The sequence below is a fragment of the Juglans microcarpa x Juglans regia genome, chromosome 6S (assembly GCF_004785595.1).
Source record: "Juglans microcarpa x Juglans regia isolate MS1-56 chromosome 6S, Jm3101_v1.0, whole genome shotgun sequence".
In the NCBI taxonomy this organism is placed as follows: Eukaryota; Viridiplantae; Streptophyta; class Magnoliopsida; order Fagales; family Juglandaceae; genus Juglans; species Juglans microcarpa x Juglans regia.
The window spans coordinates 13195555-13214152 of NC_054605.1; the positions used below are offsets into that span (position 1 = coordinate 13195555).

The 18598-nt window shown below is 39.4% G+C and overlaps 3 protein-coding genes across 4 annotated transcripts; 1 reads left to right on the top strand and 2 right to left on the bottom strand.

Moving 5' to 3' along the window:
• Nucleotides 1-946, bottom strand: LOC121236635. Its single transcript, XM_041133072.1, has 2 exons — nucleotides 811-946; nucleotides 1-593 (listed from the first exon to the last, which is right to left on the bottom strand). Exons 1-2 carry the CDS (start codon nucleotides 944-946, stop codon nucleotides 1-3), a joined length of 729 nt encoding a protein of 242 aa, XP_040989006.1.
• Nucleotides 947-2919: 1973 nt separating this feature from the next.
• Nucleotides 2920-9767, top strand: LOC121237303 (gamma carbonic anhydrase-like 2, mitochondrial). Its single transcript, XM_041133991.1, has 2 exons — nucleotides 2920-3386; nucleotides 9192-9767. Exons 1-2 carry the CDS (start codon nucleotides 3002-3004, stop codon nucleotides 9566-9568), a joined length of 762 nt encoding a protein of 253 aa, XP_040989925.1. The 5' UTR covers nucleotides 2920-3001; the 3' UTR covers nucleotides 9569-9767.
• A 4453-nt stretch (nucleotides 9768-14220) lies between these two features.
• LOC121237321 (F-box/LRR-repeat protein At5g63520-like) lies at nucleotides 14221-18135 on the bottom strand. 2 transcript variants are annotated; one of them, XM_041134013.1, is made up of 10 exons: nucleotides 17702-18133; nucleotides 17314-17421; nucleotides 17105-17197; nucleotides 16864-17007; nucleotides 16421-16522; nucleotides 16281-16320; nucleotides 15906-16061; nucleotides 15553-15734; nucleotides 14964-15082; nucleotides 14221-14829 (listed from the first exon to the last, which is right to left on the bottom strand). In XM_041134013.1, exons 1-10 carry the CDS (start codon nucleotides 17924-17926, stop codon nucleotides 14391-14393), a joined length of 1608 nt encoding a protein of 535 aa, XP_040989947.1. In that variant the 5' UTR covers nucleotides 17927-18133; the 3' UTR covers nucleotides 14221-14390. The 2 variants fall into 2 exon arrangements, with proteins under 2 accessions (XP_040989947.1, XP_040989948.1); XM_041134014.1 differs by lacking the exon at nucleotides 16864-17007 and having other exon boundaries at nucleotides 17702-18135.
• Nucleotides 18136-18598: the final 463 nt, after the last annotated feature.

The window sequence follows — 18598 nt, forward strand, 5'->3', positions numbered from 1 at the left end:
TCAGATTTCACCCACTCCCCGAGAGGTCGGGAACTTCATCTTCAAGTGATAGGTTGACGTCACCACCCTTAAATTGTTGAGGGTAGATTTGCCGATAATGACATTGTATGATGAAGGAGCCTTTAAAACCAATAAGTTGACCATGACAGAAGCCATACAGGGGGCGCTACCCGCCAAGACAGATAGTGTGATGGTTTCGATCTGCTGGACCATGTCCTTAGAGAAACCCTTCAACGGCATAGGAGCTGGTTGGAGTCGGATAGCATCTATCCCCATTAGGGTTAAGGCTTTCCAGAAGAGGATATATGCAAAGCTGCCGTTGTCGACAAGGATCCTCCTAGTGGTGAAGTTGGCGACCAGTATAGTCACCACTAGGGCGTCATAGTGCAGATAGAGGACCCCCTCCTCGTCTTCTTCTCCAAAGGAGATGGCAGGGGTCAGTTTGCTTCTTCTATATTTGGCGGGGCGATATTCTGCCGAATACACTCTCAATATCTTGCTTGCCTGGTATGCGCCTTCCGACTGGATGAGATCACGCCCCCGCCGACGAATCCTCCCATGATGGTCCTGATTTCCCCCAGCGGCGGTCCTTCCTGACGTGGTGCACGAGGGTGTTCATGCGCACCTTCCCTTTACCTCAGGCTCCTTTCCTTCCTTGGCCTGTCAGCCCTTTTAGCATTTCTTTCCTGTGATCTCCTACTCCACTCTCACTCTGGTCTCCTGGCGAGAGGATACTGCGGCCTTGGTCGCCTAGACTGCTCTCTTTCTTCTTTCAAGGAAATGCAATTTTCTGTGTTATGAGTGTTGGACTGATGGTAGGTGCAATAGCGGCGACTAGTCTTCTGTAGTCGTCTTCTTTGGCGGCTTGTTGGTCGTCTTTCTGGATGGTGAGTGACGTCCAGTCAAATTGAAACCCCAGACCTCTTTTAGAGGCTTCTTCCCTCATGTTGTCTCATGGTCCTTTCTCTGGCTTCTCGCAAGCTTTATTCTTGGCCAGTGCTTTCCCTTTCCTATCTGTCTATTCCAGTTCTTTTTTCCTTGGTTCGGTCAGGGCTCAGAGTGTATCTTTAGGATTGATAAAGTTGTTGGCTTGATCCATGAACTCCTGCAGCGTGGCAGGAGTTCTCCTTGTCAATTCTACCATGAACTGGGATCGAAGTCATATCCCTCCCAAAAGCGCTGCCGAAGTTATCTACTCGTCTTGATCGGTTGTAATCATGCACTCTTTGTTGAACCTATCTGGATTTCAAACCTTCTTCTTTCCTTTGCTTGATGGTAAGGAGGTACGTTGTAGGGCATCTTCTTCTTCGACTCGCCATAAATTGTGTGAGAAACAGACGAGCCAAGTCTCCAAAGCTGTCTATGGACCCGAGTGCCAAGGACCCAGACTATACTCTTACTGGTCCCTTCAAGGTCACTAGGAAAGCTCTACAAGCCACTTCTCTTGGGGAACCATGCAGGGTCATGTGGGCTCTAAAGTTTCCAAGTGTTCGAGGGGGTCTTTGGCCCCATCATACATGTTCATGAGGGGAACTCAGAACTTCGGTGGTAGGGGCACAATCATTACCTCCTCACTATAGGGTAGGCTTGAGTTGGTGAGCAGTTGGTCTACTGATGATGGCGTGCCAATCTTTTTCACCATCTCTTCATATTTCCCTTTGAGGTTACGCAGCTCGTTCTGCATGATTTTCCTTTCTTCCTCTGCTTAACCTCCCTCTCCTACATTTTTGGACCCTACGTGTTCGCTGTCGATTGGTCCTGCATCATTCTCTGGTCCGTTGGCGGCTACTCTATAAGTGTCTCAGTGTCTCATTCTTTGAAGGGTCTCCACTTCGGTAGTTAACTTTCCTACCAGTTGTTCCATCACGACGAGCCTTACTTCCATGTTTGTCGACGACATTGCTTCTTCTTGTTCCTGAGTTGTCTGAGAGTGGGTTGTTGTAGGCATACGAAGGACACGTGAAGTCTATAGAGATCACACAAACGGTGCCACTGTTAACATCGTGTTTTGTACACCTTTGGGTCAGGTTCCAGCAATTCGGGTATTGGGCCTTTCACCTGCACACTTAAGAAAACACAGAGAGTGGGGGGCCTTGGTGGAGGCTGGGGAGTCTGATACTTAAGTCAGTATATCTCCTTTGTAATTTGTGCGTGAGCTTAAAGGAGTCAAAGAGAGTTCTTCGTACCTAAGGTTAGCTTTTATATTAGGTTTCTGGGCGAGGACAACTCATACCTGGCCTCGGGAAAGTTCATGTCACTTCAATTGTTCACTTAGTCAAGATCCTTTAATGCGGCGTGGTTTCTATGGTAGCGTCATTAATGTAGCGTAGAGTCCATGAGTGGTGCCATTAATGCGGTGTGGCTCCCTGACTTACTTTAACCCTGCAGGCATTTTTTGTTAAGTCCCTTCATACCTGCTGTCAGGAGATCGAAGGTTTTATGTATCTCTTGCCCACCTACCCCTACCATTCGCTTTCCCTATGTGTGGGTTGCTTCATGGGCGGGTTTTGCTCATGTGTTAAGTACTATGTAGAGGCCCACTGACTCTTTTGAGAGGAGGGTCGTTGGACTTGATCGGGTTTTCTGACTCACTCCTCTGGAGATCCTCATGGGCTTACTATACGGGCTAATAAGGGAGAAAACCCCATTACAATAGGAATAAAATATATAGAAGAAATATCCGATAGTCATTTTAATTTTAAGTCAATGCAAAAACAAAAGAGAATTAAATTTTTAATAAAAATATAAAATTTAACTTACTTTTAATTTAATATCCAAACAATGTGTATGATGTATTTCTCCACACATTCTCTGCGCGAACTTGTAATGTGAAAAAAAAAAAATCGATGGAATTGGGCCAAAGATTTGGGCCGCCAACTTCAAACAAAACCCATCTGCTGGCCCAAACCAACTACTTTCTCCCTTTCCACCCACTCGGACTCGGTATCAGTCTCCACTACAATTTTCAGCTGCCTCCAAGGCTCCAAATCGAAGCGAAACCATGGCAGCGGCTCTAGCTCGAGTCTCGAGGAAAGCCCTGCGCGCAACCCACGCCAGTCTCCTTATACAGCGTACCCTCGCCACCACTGCTGAAGCAGCATCGCCATCGGCGGCACCGAAGAGGATCACGGAGTCGCCAGATCGCGTGTGGTGGGACTACAGAGGGCAGAGGAAGATAATACCGCTTGGTCAGTGGCTCCCGAAGGTCGCCGTTGATGCCTACGTGGCCCCGAACGTGGTGCTGGCCGGCCAGGTTACCGTCTATGATGGAGCCTCCGTCTGGGCCGGCTCCGTCCTCCGCGGTGATCTCAACAAGATTACTGTTGGATTCTGCTCCAATATCCAGGAACGCTGCGTCCTTCACGCCGCCTGGTCCTCCCCAACAGGTTCCAATCCATTCTCTTTGGCTCTGTTGTTTGGTTGCTAAGAAATTGTTGAGGGAAAAAGTGCGTCTTTCTTGGTTAAGGCGTGTATTTTTGTCTTGAGTTTTCTGGTTGAGGATGTATGTTTGTTGGGATTTAAGGATTTTGTTGACGGGTCGTAGCATAAAGTTCGTGAATTTGCTAAATCTGTCGTAGGATTTCATACCTTTGTCGAATGTAACTTTAACTGGAATTTATAGTAGCACAGCTTCCTGGACTCGTATTTAAAACGGCCGGTTGTTAATTGGATGGAAAAGAAAAGAAAAAATGGAAATTTCTTTTTGTCTAATTCGTGATTGTTTGCCTGAAGTAGATGAATAGAGAAAAGAAAGTATGTTTTACATTGAATTTTGAGGTCAAGGATGTATAATTCGAGTTCTGTGGCATTTTTTCAATGCTTCAGTGTAAATTTGTGGATTAAGTGAGCGTGTTGTTCCAACTTTGTTTAAAATTTCATAGCTTCTCTGACAATTGAGTTAGGGTTTATATTGTCATGTTGAAAGACTGAAACTTTCTATTGAAGTAATGAGATGCTGGTTAGTAATATATGGGTCACTTTTTGCTGTCGAGTGGTATGGTAGGGATATCTTTAAAGAGATGTATATTGTGTTAAACATATGCACTGGAACATTTGTTGATCCGTGTGATCATTTTTATTGCCCCTTTCTCTTAGCCTCTCAGAGTTTTGTAGTCACTGCCAGGACCTATTGGGCTCATTCTTTTTTCTTTTTTTTTTTCATATATATATATATATATATGTCATTCTTTGGAAATTAGATGGATGTATTGGTTGGTTGTTGGTGTTAAAACATATTTGATGTTGACAATGTTTCTTCACGATTCTTACGGAATTAATCAATTTTGAGGGACATGAATTGAGGTCTGTTTTCAATATGGATATAATTTGACCTTTTTCTGATTTCTCTTTTCCTTTTATTTTCTTTGTTGTAATGAAGAATCCACAGATCGTGGACGGTTTTCTTTGGATGCTTTTGCATATGTGATAGATTTAGAACATTAATTGGTGTTGTTTCCATTAAAGTCAGTCGATTACCTTAGCTTTTTGAAAGATCTCTAACACCCAAAAGAAGGTTTCCATTACCATTAGAGTAGGGCGGGATGTGAATGATGAACGATGAATTGGAACAGTAGCAGGTGCTGTTTCTTTGAAAGTCGATTGATTACCATAGATTATTGAAAGTCTCTGGCACCCTAAACTATTTTTTTTTTATAAGTAATAAATTATTTCATTGATAAAGAAAATAGGCATAGCCCAGGTACACTGGAAGTATACATATGAATTCATCTATTTAAGAACTAGAAACAATTACAAGGAAATCATGGAAGTTGAGGCCATTCAAATCTAGAGCAATGGCCCACAAAAACAAAGTCTTCCAGAAAAAACTCCTAAACTCTTCCAAGGAGCGCTCATGATCCTCATGAGCCTCTCGTTTCTCTCACACCAAATACACTAAAAAATACATATGGGAGTCATCTTCCACACGTCCGCGATCTGTGGTGCTCCAGTGATTCCTCTCCAACTTGCTAACAGTTCCACCACCCTACCCGGCATTTACCCAAGCTATTCCCATTATGCTGAAGAAGTAATTCCAAATATCTCGAGTAAAATCACAATGTAAGAGTAGATGGTCCGCCGTTTCCCAAAACAATTGTTGCTTAATTTATTTATTTATTTTTGATAAGTAAGAAGGAGTTTTATTCATTGAATGAAATAGGCGAAGTCCATGCATACATGAAGTATACAAAAGAAAACACCTAATTACATTCTATAAAGAAGAAAATGAAAACAGTAAATCAAGAACAGAATCTCCCTTAAGCACTATAGCTGAAAACCATTGACATAAAGAAAGCACAAAGAATTTCCAGATTTCCTCCATAGTTCGCTCCTTGTTATTAAAACATCTCTTGTTCCTTTTCCACCAAATACACCACATAAGACACAAAGGAACTATCTTTTACCCAGCCGCCACTTGAGGAGAATTTTGCATTCCGGTCCAACACACTAGTAGATCCACTACTTTCATAGGCATCACCCAAGCCATCCCAACTCTACTGAAAACACCATCCCACAGTGCCTTTGGCACCTCGCAGTGTAGTAATAAATGATCCACAGATTTCCCATGTTTCTTACACATGAAACACCACTCCATAACAACAAGACCATGCTTTCTCAAGTTAGCAATTGTCAGAATCTTCCCAAGTGATGCTATCCATATGAAAAAAGCGACTTTCAAAGGCACATGTGACCTCCAAATACTCTTCCAAGGAAAAGGAGAACAATGCTGAGCAGTCAACACCTTATAGTAAGACCATACCGAAAATTTTTTATTATCCATATGATTCCATATCATTCTATCTCTCTCATTACCCCCAAACCCCAGTGAGTGTAAGAAGCTGAAAAAATCAGAGACCTCGTCAATTTCCCAGTCCTGTACAGCTCTAGTTAAACAAACATCCCACTGCAATATACCATTGGAACGGTTTAACAAATCAGCAACAGTAGCATTCTGATTGGCTGCCAAACGAAAAATAACCGGAAACATACTAGAAAGATCTCGATCACCACACCAAACATCAAGCCAAAAACGGAACCTTGAACCCTCACCGGCAGCAAAATTTATATGTTTAGCAAAAATCTCCCAGCCCTTTCTAATAAATTTCCAAAGACTCACCCCATAAGCCCCCTTGCCTCTTTAGAACACCAACCCCCCCAATCACTTCCATATTTCCAATCTATAACCTCCCTCCACAATGACTCCCCTTCCAATTGATACCTCCGCAACCATTTTCCTAGCAAAGCCTTGTTGAAACTTCTCAAATCTCGAACCCCCAAGCCTCCATTTGAAATGGGAGAACAAACTCTAAACCAACTAACAAGGTGAAATTTAGTCTCACCCAATCCACCCCATAGAAATGTACGAAATAATTTTCAATCCGGTTTGCCACCCCTGCAGGCAATGGAAATAAGGATAGGTAATAAATTGGGAGATTGGAGAGAGTACTTTTGATAAGAGTAACTCTACCCCCTCTAGAAAGATATAAACGCTTCCAACCCTCCAACCTTTTCTCAATCTTCTCAACTACCCCATCCCATATGGACTTAGCCTTAAAAGACGCCTCCAATGGAAGACCAAGATATTTCATAGGTAAAAAAACAACTTTACAACCCAATAGATCCGCCAAACAGTTAATATTCGCACCTCTCCCACCGGAACCAACTCTGACTTATCCAAATTCACCTTAAGGCCTGATATAGCTTCAAAACATAATAATACAGCCCTTAAGGCTTGAATTTGCCCGCGATCAGTATCACAAAAAATAAGTGTATCATCTGCAAAAAGGAGATGGGTAAGAGTGATAAAACCATCATACGCATTTTCCACCGAAAAACCGGATAGTAAACCCCCCCCCCCCCCCTCCCCCTTTTTTTTAAAAAAAAAAAGCAGCAACCTCCACCGTTTGTCTTAAAGCCTCCATGATAATGACAAAGAGGAAATGGGATAATATATCCCCTTGTCTCAAACCGTGAGAGCTATGGAAAAAACCACAAGGATTTCCATTAACTAACACAGAAAACCGAGCAGTAGAGACACAATGTCTAATACATGCACACCACCTCTCCCCAAATCCACATCTCCCAAGCATATAGAAAAGGAAGTCCCAATTCACATGATCATATGCATTTTCCATTTCCAGCTTACAAATAACACCAGGAACACCTTCCTTCAATCAACTATCAAGACATTCATTAGCAATCAGCACAGAATCAAGTATTTTCCTACCCCAAACAAAAGCATTTTGAGGCTTAGAAATAATTTTCTCCACCACCGTACTCATACGGTTAGCAAGAACCTTGGAGATTATCTTATAATCCCCACGTACAAGGCTAATAGGGGGCGGAAATCCTTCAACTCAGAGGCCCCGGCTATTTTAGGAATGAGAGCAATAAATGTGGCATTAAGAGACTTCTCAAACTTATGATAAGAAAAAAATTCCTGAAAAACCTGTATCACATCTTCTTTCACAACATCCCAACAAGTTTGAAAAAATGCTATAGAAAAACCATCCAGGCCAAGGGCTTTTTCTTTAACCATCCCACACACACCTGATAAACCTCATCGTCCTCAAATGGTCTCTCCAACCAGCTCGCAGAAAAAGGATCCAACGTATCAAAAGCCAACTCATCAAGATTGGGCCTCTGACCAGCTGTTTCAGTTAGAAGTCCTTCATAAAACTGCACAATATGATCTTGAATCACGGAGGGGGTTGAAAGCACACTGTTTCCAGAAAGAAGCAGCTCGATGGCATTATACCGCCTATGTGAGTTAGCCAATCGGTGAAAAAATTTAGTACATTTGTCACCCTATTTCAACCATAGGGCCCTCGACTTTTGCCTCCAAGATATCTCCTCCAACAATAAAATCCTCTCAAGCTTGATCATCACTTCTTTTTCCTCATCAACGCCACCTCATTCATAACTTCATTCTCCTCCCCAACCTCCAACGCATGCAACTCCTCCAAAAGGGAATTTTTCTGATTATCAACATTCCCAAATAGTTGGAGGGATGTGAATGATGTGAATGATGCATGGTAGATTAGAGCATCAGTATGCACAATTTCTGTCAAAGTCTGTTGATTACCTTCATTACTGAAAGATCTCTAACACCAAGAGTTTCTCAGAGTCTCTCTCTCTCTCTCTCTCTCTCTCTCTCACACACACACACACACACACACACACACACACATTTATGCTCCCACTCACCTTCATGGAGTGGCCAATTGTTGACTATTAGCCAAGTATGTAGGCAATAGATCTCACCACTAGAACTCGATTCAATTTGGGCTTTCTATTTCCTGAAAAATCATGTGTTTGGGTGCTTGATTGGTACTTGTACTTGATGTAATCTGTGCTAAGCCCATCGGTGAGTCTTGGAGTTGACTCATGGTTGTGTCCTGGTTTAGTTTTCTTGATGCACATCACAATCATGGAACTATTAAAGTTCTCCATTGTGTTTGCTGTTGTTTTATTGTTAGTCATCAACTTCCCTGGAGCTGGCACTCCTAGCTGATTCTCTCACTTTTATACTTACAAAAGTCATCTTCTCAAGTTTCGAAAGTGTATTACGTCGTATTCTTCTAAGTTGAGACTGGCTTTGGTTAGATTCTTCTTTATCGACAGGAAACACGCAACTCATAAACAACTATAAACTTGGTGAAGGTGTGATTTGATCCTAGGTCCCAGCAGTCATTATTAGCAGCCTAGCTGGTACCTTAGGTTAATACCTTTTTTTTTTTTTTTTATAAGTAAGAGAATCAATGTGTGTGTGGGAGCATAAAGGTGAGTGGTTAATACTTATACAAGAAATACTTATCCAAAAAATTTGATGCATGAAAAAATTTCTTGTTAATACTTATACAAGAAATAAATAAAAAAGGCTGGTTTCTTCAGTTGATCTAATCAGGTCGTTGCCTCATCAGAAATTTCCTTCAATCCATTTATATGTGGTTGTAGGAAAAGTTCTGCAGGCCCCTTTTTTAATATGCCATTGTTAAATAATGAGAATATAGTCAAATTTTCCTGGTAATATGAGTCATTTTGTGTGCCATTTTTTTCCTGGGACTATTTTTTTTATTAACATGTATAGCACTTTTTCTTATTGGAAATAGAATTGGGAGGAAATAGTAAATCCCTTATCACAGACCTGCCAAATATCTTCATAACATGTGAAACTCTTTCTCATGTATCAGGCTTGCCAGCGGATACATCTATTGACAGATTTGTGACCGTTGGTGCATACAGTCTTCTGCGATCCTGCACAATTGAACCAGAGTGCATTATCGGGCAGCACTCCATTCTCATGGAAGGTTCCTTGGTGGAAACCCACTCTATCCTTGAAGCTGGGTCTGTGGTTCCCCCAGGAAGAAGAATACCAACTGGTGAACTTTGGGCAGGAAATCCGGCAAGATTTGTCAGGAATCTGACCCATGAAGAGACCTTAGAAATCCCTAAACTTGCTGTTGCAATTAACGATCTGAGCAAAGAGCATTCCTCGGAGTTCCTTCCATACTCTACAGTTTATTTGGAGGTTGAGAAGTTGAAGAAGTCTTTGGGGATATCCATTTGATCATGTTTGTTGTAATTTTTTCATGCATCGAATTTTTGAATTTTCCCTGTAATGAAAATAAGCAGGTCCAAGACATGAAGCAAGCTTTTAAATTCCCCATGTATTTGGCTTTGCTAGCTGTTTAAAGAGTTGTTTGGAAGTCTGAGTCCAAAGATGTTACATCAATGATTGAAGTCACTTGTCAAGAAATTTTCTTTTATACCTTTTCCCTGATGTCTTTAAGCTCGTTATGTGTTCATCACTCGGCCTGCTGGCCATTTTCTGGCATGATTGATGGCATTCCTTCTCAAGTTCTTTGTTTTTATGGAGCACATTCAGATGCAAGATCAATATTACCATATTCTTCACCTTTTAAACTCAAACAGGATATAAATCATAACTGAGAACTATTCAACTTTTTCATTGGATGATTGCAATAAAGACAAACAGGTCTCACATGTGGGGTTTCAGAGCAAATAAAATCAAATGCAGATTTTATTTAAACGCAAAAAGTATTCAACCAAACTTTGTTATAACGTCTGTAAATCTAGTTGGTTCATTGGCAGTTGATCACTTGGCAAATCTTCAGAGGCAAAACGGCTGAGATTCTACTACTCTAGTGTCAAACCTAAATTCATTTTCAAAGTCATATATACCTTCATTTTCTCAATTAAACCATGAGCTATATGGTGGAGAGGATGGGACAAGAGATTAGGTATGTGTTTATGGGTTGGCAGATTGTTCTTTGTGCATATTTAGTGGAGAGAATGGACAGACCATTAAGAATCCTCCCCCACCCATAAAATCTAGCAATAATTGTAATATAATTTTAGCAACTTGCACCATATTAGGTGTTAATTATATGATATTAAACCCTTTTCAACAACCCTATCTCTTGGTATGACATCACCAACAAGAATAGTCATTGTATTTGATTAGGACCAAAATGCTTAGGACAATTTAGAGGCAAGGAAATAGGGCTCTATTATTGCTAAGTTACTATTTTATACTGCTCTCTGTTATTTATTACCAAGGGTCCACTCCACCAAACCTGGTGTGGACAATGCCATCATCCAGATTCCAACCTTCAAGCATCACTTTCAGGATGAACTAAAAGAGTTCTGCATCATGAACTAACATTTCATAATAGAAATGAATGATTTGTTTTGTTATCTCTTCATTCATTTAAAAAGAGGGCCCCATGGAAAATGTGGTCAGAAATCCATAATGTGTGAAATTACTAAATTTTGATGAACTAGAATATGGGCCAGTTCATGCCTTCATGATCAGTTGGAAGTTCTACCTCTCAATGTTCTGGTCCATCTTGTAACTAAATAATTATACCATACTTTTATATGCAATTAATTTCGATTTTTTTAAAATAGTTTTATGCCTAAATATAATAGGAAAATATTTGATCAAGTTCTTGTCTAAGGGTCTCAAGTACGAGGGGAATAAACATATTAAGTGAGTCGTCCTACATTTATTGCAACTCACCCGTGTAAATTTTTAAGACAACATTAAGCCCCGGTTTGGATTGAAAATTCATCTCAACCCATCTCATCTTATCATTACAAATTTTTCAAATTTTCACACAAAATATAATAAACAATTCAACTTTTTCAAATCTCAAAACAATAATAATATTAAAAAATAATATTTTAACAATATTTTATTCAACTTATCTAAAACCATCTAAACTCCATCTCTGAATCCAAATGGAGCCATTTTGGCATTTTGTAGACCCCATTTCATGCGTCTATCTTTCTTCCCGAATTTGAGAACCCTCAAATTCGAGTAAAAACTTGTGGGGACATACATAGGGATATAATATAGTTAATTATAACATGCTAGTATTGAGGATGATGGCAATTATGCATGAAAAAAGAAATTATGCAGTAATTTGAAACCACTAGAAACGCTGATAGACTCGAAACAGAACCTTCTTTGACAATGTCATCAACCACTATATATGCCTTGTAGAAGACCTAATGGGGAAACATCTCCTATCAATTGAATCTCTTGTAATTAAACCAAAGATTATGACGTCTCAACCATCCAAATTTTATTGCTAATCCATTCATCTATTTCTCCCACTTTCTTTCTTCTTTCTTTTTCTGCCCCCAGTTTGCTGTCATGGATATATTGCAACAGGCATGAATTCGAACATGGAGGAGTTTCAAATGATCGGAAACATGATAGAGATCATGAACATGTTGTTTGTTTCATCATTCATCAGTACTCATCTTCTTGAACAGGTAAGTAAGGAGAAAACACATGGGGATGTTGGAACGGCTCAATCAAATCAAATCTCCCAAATAAGGGTTTTGGGTCCTTTAATCTGATTGAGCCGTGCCAATATCATCCTTTGCTTTACTATGCCCCTTAAGCATGACTTACACACACACACACATCCATAAATACATACATGCATGCATGCATGTGTGTGTCTGATCTCTAAGAAAAGCGCTAATTCTTTTAGATCAAAGCAAGCGGATCAAGGTCAGAAATAAGCATTCACAAATACATTTTTTTGTCTCTGAAAATTATACACTGAAAGTTAGTGCGTATAGTTCCAGTTCCAGCAGTGTATGTGTCTCTCATTTTTAATACCCTTCAAAGTCATTCTTCCTTTAACGAAGCTGCTTCAGAACAACTTTCAATTTTTTTGAGTTTTTTTCCCTCATCTGTTTTTCTTTTCTTTCTATATTGTGTAGAAAACTAGAATTATAGTCCATATTGTATAGACAGACTACATGGTGGAAATGCAGTCAACCACAAAGTGCCATTTCCCTTTTTCTGGTGTGCTTCTAACCTATTTAGAGAAGGATAATTTTTTTTTTTTTTTTTTATTAGCACCGGGTGTCTGGGATCAACGTTCTGACTAATCTAGAGGTGCACAGGCACTCGATAAGGAGTTTCCCTCAAGTGCACATAAGATAATTCAAGGAAAAAATTCTCCAGTCCATGGTCCTCAAAGATTATTTTGTTGTGGTGAGTCCCTCCAAGTGAGGGAAATTATGATAATGCCATACTTGTAAGTTTGCTTGTCATACACACACATATATATATATATATATATATATATGTAAATGAGAGCGGCGGCTGAAAGTGACACGTACTTACACAAAAAAGGGAAAAAAAGTGAGAAGAGGAATAGATAGGAGAGAAAAAGGAGAGAGAGTCGTGTGCGTGTCCGAAGTTTTTCTTTTTTCTCACATTTCCATCAGACATTTGAGAGATCATCTGTGATTCGATTTTGATGAAATTTCAGTATGTTGTTCGTGATGTCGACAACTTCATTTTGATTGGTGCCGATCGCTGAGATTCATCTTCATCTATCGTATACAAATACTCACTTGTTGAAATTTTTCTTGTTACTCTTGTGGTTTTTCATCTATATGGTGATGTTTTTATGTTGAACCAAGAATATAGATATTCTTGATGTATTGGTAGCCTCTAGATATTGTTCTAAAGAAGACAATATGTAACCTCATTATCGTTGATAGTGGAAGTTTAACTGGACTAAGTCCCGTGTTTTTCCCTTCGTATTGGAGGGTTTTCCATGTAAAAATTATTGTGTCTTACTTGTGAGTTTATATTTATTAGATTATTAATTTAATTTACACATCGAAAGAGTAGAAAAATATTTCGCTGTGATCAGTGGTGTTCACCCTAACAAAGTGGTATAAGAGCTTTGGTTGATTATTTTGTTAATTATCGGTTTGAATTAAATATGGAGGATTCATCTAGTAGTATGATCAAACTCACTTCTTCCAATTACTCAATTTGGACGACAAGGATAGAGTTACGACCATGACCTTAAGGTATGTATGCCCCAATCCGGGGCGAATCGGAATAACTTTTATTTTTACCACTTTGCCCATACTTTGTAGGAATCCAGTTGAGGGCAAAGTGACAAAAATAAGAAGTTGGAAATATTTGCTCGTGGACTTCCTATAGTACGACCATTACCTTAAGGTACGTAAGCCCCTAAGTTTGCAACTAAGGGGATTTGAACTAGAGTTTGAGGAAGCATACCTCCAAACCCAAGACATTTACCACTTGAGCTAACCCCTAGGAGTTCAGAGAAGATAGATACACAACTTTCTTACAACTCGGTATAAAATGGAAGACAATGATGTTTTGGAATTCAAATCGAAAGGATAATTCATATAATTATTCTTTCACTTTTTCTTTCTGTGAGTGAGAGAGAGATCTTGAGGGCTGCTCATGCTGTCAACAAGGTCAAGATACTGCATTCCGACAATAAAACTTGATAGGCAGGGCGGTTTGAGATCCAACTCAACTTGATCGGATAGTGGGGTCATGCTGTCGAGGAGTTGATGCTCCCTTCTTACCATAAAACTGTGTTTAACTCACTGTGCACTTTAAGACCTCATTGGCAACTTCAAGTTGCTCTACTTCTTTTATTTGGCAACTTCTAAGAGTTTAATTATCATATGATTGGAAAAACTCAGCTTCATCATGATCAATTAAGTTTTGTTTTTTTCACTTTGGGTTAAGGAATGAAGTCTATGTTCGACAGCAACAGCAATGACAGAAGGGGCAAGGGGATGACATAAACTAAACATAAGCATTAAATTGGAAAAGTTTTAGTATCCATAGAAAATAAGTTAATCCAGATAAATACACAAGAAACCGAACAATCAACAGAAAAATGATAATAATAAAAAAGAAATTATTCACATTCATACAAATACAAACAGCTCAGGCCCCAGGGGCAGCAAGACCACCTAGAACAGTGTTAATTTTAAGGCAAAACAGAAATATTAATTTGAAGGCATACAAAAGAACAGTATTGTTGCCTGCCATAATAATATTAATGCTCAGGACGTGCCAAGGTATAGGACATCACTAGATAAACGGTGCTATAGGCGCGCATACAGTGAGCAGAGCCCTCTTTGTTGCTTTCTCCAAGCAAGCTTGAAAAGCCACGTCCAATTTCCCCTCTGCAAAATATTCCTGCAAATGGAACCCCAGGAAAGCTCTCCGTGAATCGAGAGCTATAAATCTTGCGTCTAGAGAAAAGCCTATCGCCATAACATGAGAAAATAAGGCCTCCAAAAATTTCCTTCTTAACAGCAACAGCCCTCATGCGATGACAACTACTGGAATTTCCGTCTGGCTTCAAACTTTTGAGGTTTGAGGAGGCATCAACACATGAGGATAATGCAGTATTGGGATCTGATTGGTAGAACTGGAAGTAATCACCAGTTTTGATGTTAGTACCATTGACATAAAGGCACCCCTCATCTGTTCTGTAAATAACCAAAAAACTTAGGATGTTATTATGAAAACAAAAAGGAATGCAACAAAAAACTAACTGCCACAATTATAATACAAGTCGGGCAGCAGCAAAAGAAAATTCATTTAAGCTGTTTCGAACAGTTACCCTTTAACTCCATGGAATGCCAAGGATGTTATCAGCCTTGGTTTCTCTGACCCAATACAGCATTTTCTCCGTTTGGTAACCCTAATGTACAGCTTAGAAGACTTGATACAACTTCCTGGCTGTAAATATATTTCATTATATAAGAACCAAAGGTATAATAGAAAGAAGCTAGAAAAACTGATATAGGGCAAGTTTCTACATTCATTCTACAGAACCTTCATTGGCCCCATCCCCTCTCTCCATGTGTGTGCGTGTGTGGATTTTTGAGTCCATGAACTATCTGAACTTCTATTAAAATCCCAGTAAACAAATAGTTAAAGACACCAATAATATACATGAAACAATGAGTCAATGATCACGCACAACCTTTAAGAAAATAAAGCTGTCTAGTAAATAATATTTCAACTATTATACTACATCTAAAGCATCAATAATTCAATATAGCCTCCACGTTTACAAATTACTTGGTATCAAAAGAGAGAGAGAGAAATAACAGAAGCAGTTGAACCCTGCCATCTCCCAGTCCCATGATTCGATAGGAAGCAACATTGTGATTAACCAAATTTACGTTTAGAAAGTAACATTTGACCTCATTATTGATGTCATCTAGAATTCTTTGACCATCAAGAACCTCATGTTGTCCTTCCTTTCTAGCAGTAAGCCACGTAGTATGTTCAGAGCAGTTCTCTTTAACGGAAACTGCCTTGTGTATTGGACCTACTGCTGATACACCACTTGACAATGTACTATGGAATTGGATATCTCCAATACCTTCACATTCATGGCAAACAAAAAAAGAACTGATAAGTGATAAAAAAAAAAAAAAAAATCACAACGTTAAGAAAGGGAAGTTGACACTAATAGTGTAGAGCAATGATCACCTACATATTAAAGATTTATGAAATGGATAAATAGTGACATAAATAAGTACAACAATTATACCAATAGACTTATCATTATCCCTTGCAAATACAAGAGCTACAGCATCTGATAAGTATTTTGTACTCCCACAGACATTTCTAGACTCATTCCCACTTTTGTACAGAAAGCGGCCTTTCTCATCACCCACAATGACAGTTTCCATTGGCATAGCATAATCTGCAATACATGAGTCGTAAGGGGTTAAATCGATCAAGCACAAGTTATGCATAGATTAGCCTATGCTGCTTTTAAAAAAAAAAAAAAATCAAGGACCAAGGAAGCCTTCCATTCTCTTTTCTTAGATTCCAAACAGTGATTTAATTTCTGTTCCCTTTCAAAGAAAGTCTGGTGGAAGAAATTACAAATATAAAAATCAATATGCATATCAATACGCACCCAACACATCAATAATGGGTTTCATGTCAACAAGCCCTTCCTATAACATAATCCACATCAAAAGTTAGAATTGCAACAAACGATGAATTTCTCTAGATAACATAGAAGGATGGGGAAGAGAGTAACGAACACAAACTTACTCCAAACATTATAATCCCAACAGGGGATGCGCAACCCGAAACAGAGGCTGTATAATCCTTAATATCCGTTACAAACTGGTCAACCATTGCCACTCGAGGCTCCTGATATCGGTGAAAAAGTTATTAACATCAATGCTTTTAAATCGTTCAAACTGCCCAAGAGCTCAAAAAAAGGTACTTTCCTTAGAATTTAACAAAAGAAAGAAAGTATATATACAAGCCAACACATCTTGAAGTAATAAAAATCAATGTTAACTTCCCGAATCTCATCCAAAAAATGAAGATCATATCCTCAATCCTCATTAGCTTACGCACCCTTGCCACATTATCTATGATGGACATTTTGAGATTCATTCATTACATTAACATAATAACTAAATATTCACAATGGCACGCATATTAAGAGAAAACCAGCATTGAGGTTTCAGAGCCAAATTTCTCACCTTTACAGATCGTAAAAGTGGGATAGCATCAACTTTTAATCCCGGTAGAAACCCAACAGTCAAAACAATACCATTATTTAAATCTTTTGCCGGTATATAGCCATCTTCATCGTGGAAATCACCACCAATATCCATCCACTTCACCTACATTAACATTTTTATTTTTTATTTTTTTAAAATGAAAGTTTAGCCCAAAAAATATAGACAACAAAATTTTAGAGAGGGAGAGAGAGATTTAAACCTCTCTATATTCATTGGTAAGAGAATCCCTTCCGATTATTCCATTAGCTGTAGAAATAATAAAAGGCATACGAGACCCCAATCTTTTCGTTATCTGAATTTTCAAAAGAAAAAAAAAATTAACGAGACAATTAGTCAGAGTTTGGAAATAATAAATAAAGGATTAATATAACAAATTATGAAGGTATCACTGAAACAGAGAATTCATACAAGCCGAAAGGCCTCGATCAGGCTGAATCCGCTGCCAACGTTTGCGATAGCGAAATGCGGCCGAATGGGCTCGGAGAGCACCTTCTCAAGAACCTCTTGCACAGCAACCTATAAATTGCAACAAAGTTTCAGGGAATTAAGACCAATACAGAATTTACCAAAATCCTCAATAACAAAACTCGGCACCAATTTAGCTTGCGCTATAGAAAAAGTACTTAGTCCTAATTGAATCAATCTAAGCTTAATTTCACATGCAAAGTCTCAATCATTTTTTAGTAAATAATATCGGTATTCGATAACCATTTTAAATTGTTAACTTCAGTGGATGATACTTATACAAGGAGCAAAGGTTGAAGGAGGTTAAGAAAACAAGAGTGAGCATTATTACATGGGGACAGGCGTGGAGAGAGAGAGCAGAAGAGAGCTTAGGGCGAGAGAAGAGGATGCGATTGCAGATGGTGTTCCAGGATTTGCTAACGCAGGCCGCAGACGCGAAGGATAAGGCCGGAAGCTTCGAAAGAATGTTGTGAAGGTCGTCGTCGCCTATCATGGAGAACCCCTTACCACGCGCCGCTTTGGGCTCGCCCTTCTCCGTCTTCGGTGCTGCCTCCATTGCCAGCAGACCTCAAAGTCAATTAGTCAAAAATAGAAAAGCAAACTTTGAGAGAATCGGGAGGGGACGGCGTTTACACTTTGCAAAGATAGTTGGAAAGTAGTTTCTTTCTTTTATTATGTTCCTAAACTTCATTGATATTATCTTCGATTGACTTGGTGTAATCACCAATCTGTTGTTCCAATTGGATGTCCAGTTGAGAGAAAAAAATGTCTTGATATGTCGGATTTTTTTTATGCAAATCCGAATATTTTGGAGCTAAGAAGTTGTCGTGATTTGCGTAAAAATATATAATTATGAAAAAAGCTACTCGCACCCGGGACGGGGACACGTCGCGTACCTAGGTGCCAAGTCATCATTATGTAAACGGTGCGTTTGCATCCTAAGTTAAACGTATTGTTTCTGTGTTTAGTGTTGTTTCTAAAATCAACCCTAACGAAATCAACACTTCAGACGATTAGGATTGAACTCACACCTAGGTCACTCATGGAAGACTGCTTCGAACCCCAATCTTCACCTCGCACCGTTCACACCTCCAAGCTTCCCAAGCTTGCTAAGAAGACAATTCCCCCACGGAGGTACGAGGTGGCCACAAGCTTCTACTCAAACAACCTGCCCCACGGACAACCTGCCAGATGAAAGACGAAGGGAGTCACAAGTTATTCTCATCTT

Coding starts and splice junctions, on each gene's coding strand:
- LOC121236635 (XM_041133072.1), bottom strand. CDS start 946: ATGAGGGAAGAAGCCTCTAAAAGAGGTCTGGGGTTTCAATTTGACTGG. Junction 594..810: donor CGCTATTGCACCTACCATCA/GTCCAACACTCA, acceptor GCACCACGTCAG/GAAGGACCGCCGCTGGGGGA.
- LOC121237303 (XM_041133991.1), top strand. CDS start 3,002: ATGGCAGCGGCTCTAGCTCGAGTCTCGAGGAAAGCCCTGCGCGCAACC. Junction 3,387..9,191: donor CGCCTGGTCCTCCCCAACAG/GTTCCAATCCAT, acceptor CTCATGTATCAG/GCTTGCCAGCGGATACATCT.
- LOC121237321 (XM_041134013.1), bottom strand. CDS start 17,926: ATGGAGGCAGCACCGAAGACGGAGAAGGGCGAGCCCAAAGCGGCGCGT. Junction 16,523..16,863: donor CACTTTTACGATCTGTAAAG/GTGAGAAATTTG, acceptor CACCGATATCAG/GAGCCTCGAGTGGCAATGGT. Junction 16,062..16,280: donor ACCCATTATTGATGTGTTGG/GTGCGTATTGAT, acceptor CATGTATTGCAG/ATTATGCTATGCCAATGGAA.